The 10,086-nt window shown below is 53.5% G+C and overlaps 1 protein-coding gene across 12 annotated transcripts in view; it reads left to right on the top strand.

The window, feature by feature from the left end:
• The window catches only part of AGPAT3 (1-acylglycerol-3-phosphate O-acyltransferase 3), a 98,414-nt gene extending 90,042 nt beyond the window's left edge, over window positions 1-8,372 (top strand). For all 12 annotated transcript variants that reach the window (XM_070597468.1, XM_070597480.1, XM_070597469.1 and 9 more), the window contains 2 exons: window positions 2,327-2,525; window positions 2,828-8,372. In XM_070597468.1, coding sequence (XP_070453569.1) covers window positions 2,327-2,525; window positions 2,828-2,916 — 288 coding nt within the window. In that variant the 3' untranslated portion in view covers window positions 2,917-8,372. The remainder of the gene's footprint in view (window positions 1-2,326; window positions 2,526-2,827) is intronic.
• The last annotated feature ends 1,714 nt before the right edge of the window (window positions 8,373-10,086 follow it).

Consider the following 10,086-nt stretch of genomic DNA (forward strand, 5'->3'; position numbering starts at 1 on the left):
CCTGACAGAAGCAAGTGCAGAAGTAGAAGAACACAGCTCCAACCTGAGCTGCCCGGGTTTCCTTGGGTACAGTTCTGCTGGAGACGAGGTCATCACCGAAGTCTGTTATGGGAAGGTATGACAGACATAACAGACAGAAAAATTAAACCCTCAAAAACCTCAGCTGAAATGGACCTATCAGATGGAGACTAAAATCAGTATGTTTGAAATGATTAAACACAAAAGAAGGAATTGCAAACAAAAGACTGAGACCTATGAAAAAATGAGATGGACTGGAAAAACCAAGTAGAATTTATAGGCATGAAGAATCTAGTCATTGACAGTAAAATCTTAATTAACAGATTAAATAGCAGATTAGATACAGCTGAAGAGAGAATTAGTAAACTGGAAGGTTTTGAGGAAATTACTCAGAATGCATTACTCAGTATTGGGGCATTGGGGCTCCTGGAGAAGCAGCTGGGAAGTAGAGGGTACACCTGCAGGGAGGGGGATGTGATGACGCGGGAGGCCCAGCAGCCACGGCTGTGCTGCCTGGCCCGAGGAGTGTGGGCTGCCTGGCGGGAGGGCCAGCAGGGCCTTGGGAGGGTGGAGGAAGGTGGGGAGACACGCAATGAGGGCAGCTTGTCTGGTTGTGTGTGGAATTGCTGACAAGTCAGGAAAGGTCAGAGGGCAGCAGCACCCCAGCCTGAGGGTTCGCCCCATAGAGAGCCTCACCACGGGGGAGAGCCTGGTGTATGGGCAACGAGGAGGGTACTGGTGAGAGCTCGACAAGCACTTCTGTGTCAGGATCACGTGTGTGTGTGATTCATCTGATCAAGAGCAACAAAGCCTGTCGTGCTCTCACCCGAGGGAAAGCTCCTGCCTTCGCGTTTCGTGGTGTCGTCGCGGGCCCGTCGTGTACCGTGAGATGCTGTCACAACACGCTGAGAGGCCTGCTGAGCCGGGCCCTGCACTGGAGGGGCGACAGCTTCCCACACCACCTGTGCAGCTCTGGGCGCAGGCAGGCGCAGGTCCTGTTCTCGGAGGGTCGGGGTGGTCAGAGCGGGGATGGGCAAACAGCTTGAAAATGGCTGGAGTTTTCCTGGGTCGTGCCGAGAAGGGCCTTCCAAGTGGGGTGGGGAGCATGTGGCGTCGCCCTGAGGTGCATGCGGGAGTGTGGGGGTCACAGGTCCTGACCACACGAGGCCCCGTATCGCCTGCCCTGTGCCCCTCGAAGGGCAGGGCAACTAGTGCCTCTGCACAGGCTGATGAGGCTGCGAGGCTGGTGTTTGTTGAGCGCCCCCTCATTTTTATATAGTATGAAACACAGCTGTGGGAAATTGAGTGCAGAAAATAAAATAGAAGACAATAAAGGCAGATGACACTCCACGCCCCCAGGATCGCCACCAAGATCCTGTTGTTGTGCATCTTTCCAAGCTTGGTCTCTACAGACGGATGGTCACACATTGTGTGTCTCAGTGGCATCATGTGGTTCTTAATGTCTTCCTTCACAAATCTTGAAGCATCCTGGGTCTCCCTGTTAACACACCACTGCGTTACGTATGACGGCCGCAGAGGGGTCGGAGCACCAGGCCTCGCCGACCGTCAGCCGCACTCGGTGTGGAGCACTTCCCAGTCCTGCTGTCGTGCCGGCTCTGACAGAGTCCTCTCCCCGATGTCTCCACACGCTCACCTCTCCTCCCATCGTCAGCCTCCAGGAAACAGAGACCGAGAGGGTGACCTGGAGCTATGGAAGGTGCCAGGACTTGTGCCCAGGCCGCGAGACTCCTGGCGGGTCACAGCCACCAGCCCCCCTTTGAGACCCAGCAGGGGTTGCAAGGGGCCTGGCCAACGCCGGCAGTCCTGGGGTCAGAGGTGCCTCTCATGTGCTAGGTACAGACTGATTATTTTCTTAGGAAACTTGCCAGTCAAAGGGTTTGTATTTTTTCATGCTTTGGATACAAGCAGCCAAGGCACGAAGCTCATGCCAGCTTCCCCCCCCACCTACAGCATGCGTAACCCGTCTACTTTATTTATGGGGCATGTTTATAATCATTTGTAAACAGGAGTCATTTTTCACTGTCAACGCTTTTCTCTAGTGTTAAAAGAATAGCATATAGGGGCCAGCCCCGTGGCCTGGTGGTTGAGTTCATGCACTCCGCTTTGGTGGCCTGGCGTCGGAGCCTGGGTGCAGACCTACACCACTCATCAGCCATACTGTGGCGGTGACCCACATACAAAATAGAGAAAGATTGGCACAGGTGTTAGCTTAGGGTGAATCTTCCTTAGCAAAAAAAAAAAAAAAAAAAACATGTAAAGAGACCACTTTTCTTGTCGACTTTTTCAGGATGCGTTGCAGGAGATGTATAACCAGAAGGGGGTGTTTCCAGGGGAGCAGTTCAAGCCCACCCGAAGGCCGTGGACGCTCCTGAACTTCCTCGCCTGGGCCACCATCCTGCTGTCTCCTCTTTTCAGTTTTGTCTTGGGCGTCTTTGCAAGTGGATCTCCCCTCCTGATCCTGATGTTCCTGGGGTTTGTTGGGGCAGGTAACGAACTTGGGTGACTACACAGCCCAAGGTCGGGTCTTCCGTGTGCCGGCCATGGGGGCGGCCTGGAGACTGTCACAGTCACGCTGGGAGCTGTCCAGGTGACAGCCCGTGGAGAGCTGGGATCCAACCTGAGCCTTGCAGGCCCCTGAGAGCGGGTCTGGCCACGGGCTGCAGAGGACACCTGCCCCCCAGGACAGGCTGATCGGCAGGCGCGGGGAAGGGGGAGGAGGCGGGAGCCCCCCTGAACCACTTTTCCAGCAAAGCCATCACTCTAACCTCCCCTTTTTCCTGTCTTAAAGCTTCCTTTGGAGTCCGACGACTAATAGGAGTAACTGAAATAGAAAAAGGCTCCAGCTACGGAAACCAAGAATTTAAGAAAAAGGAGTGATTAATGGCCATGATTGAACACACGTGACCGGACGGTGGTATCCACTTAACTCAATTAAAAACAGAACAACACACAGAGCGGAAAAAAAAGACACTTAGAAACTATTTTTCTTATTAACTGGTGACTAATATTAACAATAAAACTCGAGTGGAGGGTAGAGGAGCGGCAAGGCCTGCAGACGGGGCCGCCACCCGCGCCGCACCGGCACCAGGCGCCCGGGGAGCTGGGCTCCGAGGTCGGCTCCGGACCCGGCTCTCACCCGCCCAGGCCACGGCTCCCGAGAACTCTGCCTGCCGGAGGGAGCCTCTCGATGCCTCCTCTTCTTAAACTTAGACCCCACTTTCGTTTTTATCAGTTACTTCAGGAACTGACCCCGGCCCCTCGCCTCTTCCCCGCACCCCCTGTGAACTGTCTCTTTGCGACTCTTCCTCTGTCCTCCCGGGAACGGATGCGACAGGGTCCGGCCCCGAAGCGCCTGCTTGCTGCTCTGCTCGGCATGGCACGGCACCTTCGCTCCCAGACGTGGGTTGGCCGCGGAGAGAGTTCTCCTGGTGATAAGCACACACCGAGCGTTGGCTGGGTCCGCGGGGTCGGGTCGTGGTCCTGCGCCAGGCTGGCTGCAGGCAGACGCCCCGCTTTCTTTCCCAGAGCATCTCGCCCGTCTCCTGCCTAACCCTGGGTGTGAACACCTGAAATGTGGTTTTAAAGTGAACCGGCCCCTAGGACTCGGTGAAACGCACAATCCTCCCTTACCCGGACCTGCGCTGTCCCTTCTCCCTGCCGCCCTCAGACCCCAGGCCCTCCGCCGGGCCTAGGGGGGCCCGGGCCCTCCGCCCCTCCGCCCCGCAGCCCAGGAGCCCCGCGGTGCTGACCTCTGCCCTGCAGCCCACAGCACTCTCGGATGCTTTTTAAAAAGCGGTGTCACCGTGAAACCTCTGTCCTCCAGAGGTGGTGGGAGACTGTTAACACAGAGCTCTCGGGCTTTTAGAGGTTTTATTTCTACAGTTGATCTGTTGATGGCTCTCAGCTTCCTGAGGAAAGCTAGAGATGGTGAACCCCCGCCCCCCGGGCCCGCGGGCGTGCTGGTTCCTCCTTGGGCTGTCTCCAGAGCGTCCTGCCAGCCTGTGCTTGGCTTCTGTCCTCACAGTGTTCCCTTTGGCTCCCAGCCCTAGAGGGAGCTGTTTATTCCGCACATGAAGGCGCGAGTATCAGTGTCCGCTCGGGGGGTGGGCCAGGGGCTGGAAGCCGCGGGGGCTGGTTGGAGGAGTGGGCAGACCCCGGCTCTCCCTGGGCTCAGCTATTCATTCCACCAGAAACCCCACCTGCACTGGACTTTTCCTCCTAAACCTTCAACTTGCTTTTTTAAAGTGACACTCCCCTCCTGTTTTTTTAGCAAGGGAAAGGAAAATAATGGGTGTTCTCTCTGATACACTGTAACCAGCATTCTGAACGGAGGCAGGCTGAATTTTCTAGAAAAAAAAATAGAGGAAAGAGGCATGGAAAAAATTAAAAACTAAATTGGGAAAATGATGATGCATTGGCCCTAAGTATGTATTTTGGGAAGCTTCCTCGAGGCAGCGTCTGCTCTCTGACCGCGACCCTGTGCTGGGCTGTGCTCGGTGACGCTGCTGGAGACAGGGCGCAGGCTGCGAAGGCACCGCGGCTCTGCGTGCTCCTGAGTGATGGTGGATGAGGACAGCCCCTTGCGTGCTTGAAGGGGTGAAACAGCTTTAGAATGCTGGTAGAAGGGAGCTCCCCTCCATCTTAGGGCATCTCCCCTCCTTCCCTTCGCCAGCGCCCGTGGCGGAGCCGAGCAGACAGTGCCCCTCCGCTGCGAGGGCCGGTGAGCGACGACCTGAGGTCTGCTCTTTCTTTCCGTAAATGCTGCTCCTCTGTGTCTGTCTCCTGTCGTTCGCTAACTCACTAACACCTAAAGAATCTTAGGAAAGAAAAGCCGAAGGGTACTACCGTGCGGATACATTACCTGGAAAACGCAACTTGAGATCATTTACCATTTAATTAATAGTCCTTGTTTCCCAGATACGTTCCCTCCCCTTGAAATTAATACGTAATGTGTGAACTCTGCATTGCGGCGGTGAGGGCGCTGTGGAGACTCCCGGCCAATGGAGACTGAGGCCACGGCCTGGGGTAACCTCAGCTGCTCCTCCACGTTTAACCCAGTGACCCCATGCATTTGAATACCCAGCCCTTTGAGAGCAATAAAAACTACACTATGAATGTTTGGGGTTTTTTTTTAGGGAGAGGTGGATTTTGCTTTTGATCCACTTCAGGAGAGAAGTGGAAAGGGGGAGGGGAGCTCCTTTAATTTTTTAAATTAAATTAATAAATCACAGAATAGTGCTTTTTTTTTTTTCCTTTTCCTTTACACCTACCACCGACCTTCATTCGTTGCTGATGTTGTCATGTCAGGCTGAGTGCTGGGACAGTCAGGCTGGTCACCGTTGGGGGCAGTGCGCTTTAGGCCCGAGTCGCGGTGCCCTCCACACCGGGTCCTGGGTCCTGCCAGGAGGGGACGTGTTTGCTGACCCCCTCCGCTGGGGGGAGGTGTTTGCTGACCCCCTCTGCTGGGGCCTGCTCTGTTGCTTGCTTCGCGCCTCCAGAGCCACCCCACCTTGGCTGGAGGCACAGAGAGAGGGCCCTGGGCCCTTCCTGTGAGGGTGCAGCGGGCTGAGCGCAGAGCCTGGGCGCAGCTGGCCGGCATGTTTCTCAGCACAGGCCCAGGCCCTGCTCTCAGGCGCCAGGCGCCGAGTCAAGACATCTTCCACGCGTGTATCCTGGCCCTGCCCAGCGAGTGGAGTTTGAGTTGTGGACGCTCCCTATGCGTCCAGCTGGGGAGAGGGCCGCAGATCTGTCCCCCTCTGGCTTCTGGGGTCCTGTGGCCTGTGGCAGCTACCAGCACCTAGAGACTGTCTTCCCTCTTTGGGGTCTTCCTGATGGCACTGTAAGCAGTGACTATCCACACTGCGTGCACGTGAGCAGACGCTGGGGAAAGCCTTAGCTGGTCATGGGAAAGCGAGTCATAGATGTGTGAAGGCTCTCTTTCTGTGCGCCCGCCTTCTCTCCATGCTGAAGCCTGGAGGAGGGTTTGAAATGGCTACCCGTTGATAAGAGTTTTAACCCAGAGAAAGAAGTGACCCTGGTCACCCGGTGCTTGGTGACGGCGTGCCAGCTGCATGGCCCGATTATGGTCTCTGTCCTCAAGAAGCGCAGAGTCTGGTGGAAGAGATGAGCTCTGAGTAGACAAACTACTCAATGAAACAACAGTGTGAACAGCACTTTCTTGTATAAAACAGCCATGATCCTGGGTCAGTTTGGAAGCCCTGTCTTGTTGTCCCTGTTCCTCCTGCTCTGTGGCGTGAGAGCCTTCCCTTACAGACCTTTAGTCAGTGAGCACGGGAGCTGAGGGTGCCTGCAGTCACGGGCAACTCCGGAGCCTAGGCCTTCCACGCCGTGCGACCACCGACTGGTATCCCACTGGGCGTGAGGAATCAGGGACGCCCTGCATGTCACTTTGTCTCACCTGTAGGACAAGCCCAATAGACTCTGCTCAGCCCGCCTGATTTTCAGCAGAATTGTTCAATCCTGTGCGTAAACTCATGCTGCGAATTTCTCACTAACAGCTGCATGCTTCCCCGGCATGCAACACTTAGCATTAAATGGTGTGGTGTGGCTTCTAACCCTGCAGCAGTGTAACCAGGCTTAGGGTTAAAATGGTGGGCCTGACATGACCACCTGCCTTCCCTCTGGAGACAGCATGGCTCTGGCCCATGTTTCTGCCCCTTTCTCTAGCCTCTCCTAGCGTCTGGGCCTGGGCTGTGGGGCCAGCCACACCACTAACTCGCCCTGGCTTTGTCCCAAACCCTGCGTGGGGCCGCCAGGGTGCATGCAGACATTCGGGTCCCACGTTCTTGCATATCAGGGCCAGGACGCAAAAACACAGGGATGGTTTTTGGGTCGAAGATGTCTCGCTTAGTTTTGCTCGATTGAGGGGTGGACACATATGAATTCAGTTTTCCCACAAGTATTTGCCGCTAGCTAATTCGGTGGAAACGGTGGCATTCTCATAACCCACTCAGGAAATAAAGGACAAGAACCCTTTTCGGGAGCCTAGGAGATTTCCCGAGAGGTTGACAGAGTCAGCCCCCCGCGCCCCGGCAGCAGCACGTATTCTCAAAGACAGCTGAATTGCTTTACACTTTGTAATGACAAGCTCACCCAGAGTTTTCTTTTCCTACAAACTTCTCAGTTTCTTAACTTTTTGTTGAAAAAGTATTTGGACAGAAGTCGAACTGTGAATGATACTGAAATGCACTAAATTTTATTAAACTGGAGTTACTTGATACAATGAAGAAATGCATCTGATCTACTTGTATTTATTGTCTCAGAATTGTATGTTGTGACAATCAAATGTTCCTTGCCTAAACGCCAGGAAATCCAACGGGCTTCTTAATCATAAAGATTGTCAGTAAGTACTGTAACTGTAAATGAGAATCTCTCTCTTTGGAAAACCACACAAACCATTGCTTAAGCGCGTGTGACGGACGTTGGGGTTCTTTTTCTATTATTGATACTCTGCCATACCTGACCACTGGCCAGTTTCAAAGGGTGATAATTTGTACACAGGGTGCGAATGTATTATATGGAGGGGTCGTTTTGTACACTTCATTTTTACAAGTTTTGCTACTCTCGGGCTTTATGTAGTTGAGGATAGCGGTATTTTTGGTCTCTGGGAGTTGGTGGAGGGTAAGGGTGGGGGGACTAACTTGGACTTTAAAAGCCTGTGTCCCAAAAACTGGCTGTGTTTGCCATGCTCTGCAAAGATCACCTCATACATGGGCCTGCGTGAGCGTGCCTGAGTGCCGGTGTTTTCTGGATAAAATGCTGCAGGCATCATACTTGTTATTAAAATTGCTGCTGTGAAAGAGAGGGATAAAATGTCCACAATATACGAGAAAATGATTGTCTGCCTCCTTTCGTCCCTTTGTTTCTAGTCCGCGCAGATTTTTCCCAGGGGAAGAAAAGACCTGCGGGCACTCGGTGTCTGCGGGGTCTTCCGCCTGCACAGACCCGCCGGCGTGGGGCCTGTGCTCCCTGAGGCCGTCCTGCCCGTGAGCGCGCTCTCCATTTCACTTAAGTGGCTTTCAGAAGGGGAAATCTAGAAGGAGAGCCATCACCTGGCCAAAGCAAGGGACAAATCAGTTGGTGCATAAAGGATGTGCCTAAAAATGGGTCTTAAAGCCATCAAGGACAAAAGGGTTTCCAAAGTAGGCATGTATATATCAAAAACTATTTTTTGTAAAAAAAAAAAAGTTATTCTGTGGAGAAAACCAAGGAACCCTTTTTCTTCTTTATAAAGAAAAGAACTCTTGTTCGAACCAAGAGGTATTCCAGGGTCTCATTTGTCTGTCTTCTGAAAATAAATTGAGCTAAAAGAACCGTGGTGTCATTTATGCTCTGGGAACAGCCTCTGACGATGCGCCTTTCTGCCCCCGGACCATCTTCTTCCGGTGGTACCAGCGGCAGCGGGGATGGGCCCCCAGCCATGCCCGGCTCAGGCCTCCTGAGAACCGGAAAAGCCCATCTCGGACAGGAACTCTGGAAAGTTCCACATCTAGCTGTGATTTATTTTTAAAAATATATCCTGAATTCAGAACACGCATGCACCAGCGCATGCACACATGTACCAGCACATGCACACATGTGCACATGCACGTCGAGACACATGTACATACGTCCACCCGTGCACCTGCACGTGCACACGAAGACACGTAGGTGCACGATTTGGGGGGATGTGATGTTTTCCCAGGGGACCAAGCCAAAGGGCCCCAGGACCGCGCGGCATATTGCAATGGCCGGGTTGGGTCAGACCCTTGACCGAGTCTCCAGGGACAGGTTCTGGGAAAGCAGCGGGGAGCACAACTGTCAGGGCCCTGCCTGAAGCCACTAACCAGCCGAAACCAGTGCATTTAAATCACAGAAACATCTGATTAAAACTCTGTTCAAATAAGGGCAACTTGAGGACCCCAAGAGTAAGCAAGAGGTGGTTTCATTTACTTTAAAAATGCAAAATCAATGGGGACAGCCCAGTGGCATGGTGGTTAAGTTTGCATGCTCTGCTTCAGCTGCCGAGGGCTCACCAATTCAGATCCCAGGTGTGGACCTACACATCACTCATCAAACCATGCTGTGGAGGTGTCCCACATATAAAATAGAGGAAGATTGGCAACAGATGTTAGCTCAGGGCCACTCTTCCTCACCAAAAAAAAATAAAAATAAAAAGCAGAATTAAGAAATTTAGGGCCCAGCCCCATGGCCTAGTAGTTAAGTTCACACAGTCCACTTTGGCAGCCCAGGGTTTCACCGGTTTGGATCCTGGGCGTGGACATGGGACCACTCATCAAGCCATGCTGAGGTGGCATCCCACATAACACAACCGGAGGCACTCACGACTAGAATAAACAACTATGTAGTGGTGGGCTTTGGGGAGAAGAATCAAAAAAAAAAGATTGGCAACAGTTTTTAGCTCAGGTGCCAATCTTTAAAAAAAAAAAAGAAAGAATTAAGAAATTTATAGGGAGCGAGATGGGTTACTTCAGGAGCTGAGGTGAAATTCCTTCAGAGACTCAGTCACGTCCCCGGCCCTGCTCTCCTCTCACTGTTCCACTGGCTCTAATTCTTCCAGCACGGATCGAGAAGTAACCTGGGGACACGATATATCAGAGGATAAACCCAGTGGCCTGTTCTTGGTGCGCACGCTGGGATCCTGCCTGGAGGCCATCATGGGGAAGGTGAGACCACGTCCTGCAGCCTTTCTGTCCAGGGCCTTCCTGCCACCCAGCTGGAGCCACTGTGGCCACACAGCCCATTTAGGCCTGGACTAACGGCCACTTAAAAATGCCTGACCGCGGCTCCTGCCAGTTCCTCGGCCGTGTCAGGAGGAGCCAACCCGAGGTCTCTCCGGCAGGGCCCTGGGGCCTGAGGACCTGCATGGGCTTCAGTCTCCCACCCACCTTCCCTTCGTCTCCTAGGGGCCAATGCCACCCCCCCTGAGTTTTGTCAGAGGTTTCACTTGTTCTGTGACGTTTCTGCCAACGAGGCTGCAGGACCTGCACGTGTCCTTGGGCATTAGGACGGTCCTGCGGCTGTGAG

This window comes from Equus przewalskii, chromosome 27, assembly GCF_037783145.1.
Source record: "Equus przewalskii isolate Varuska chromosome 27, EquPr2, whole genome shotgun sequence".
Taxonomy (NCBI): Eukaryota; Metazoa; Chordata; class Mammalia; order Perissodactyla; family Equidae; genus Equus; species Equus przewalskii.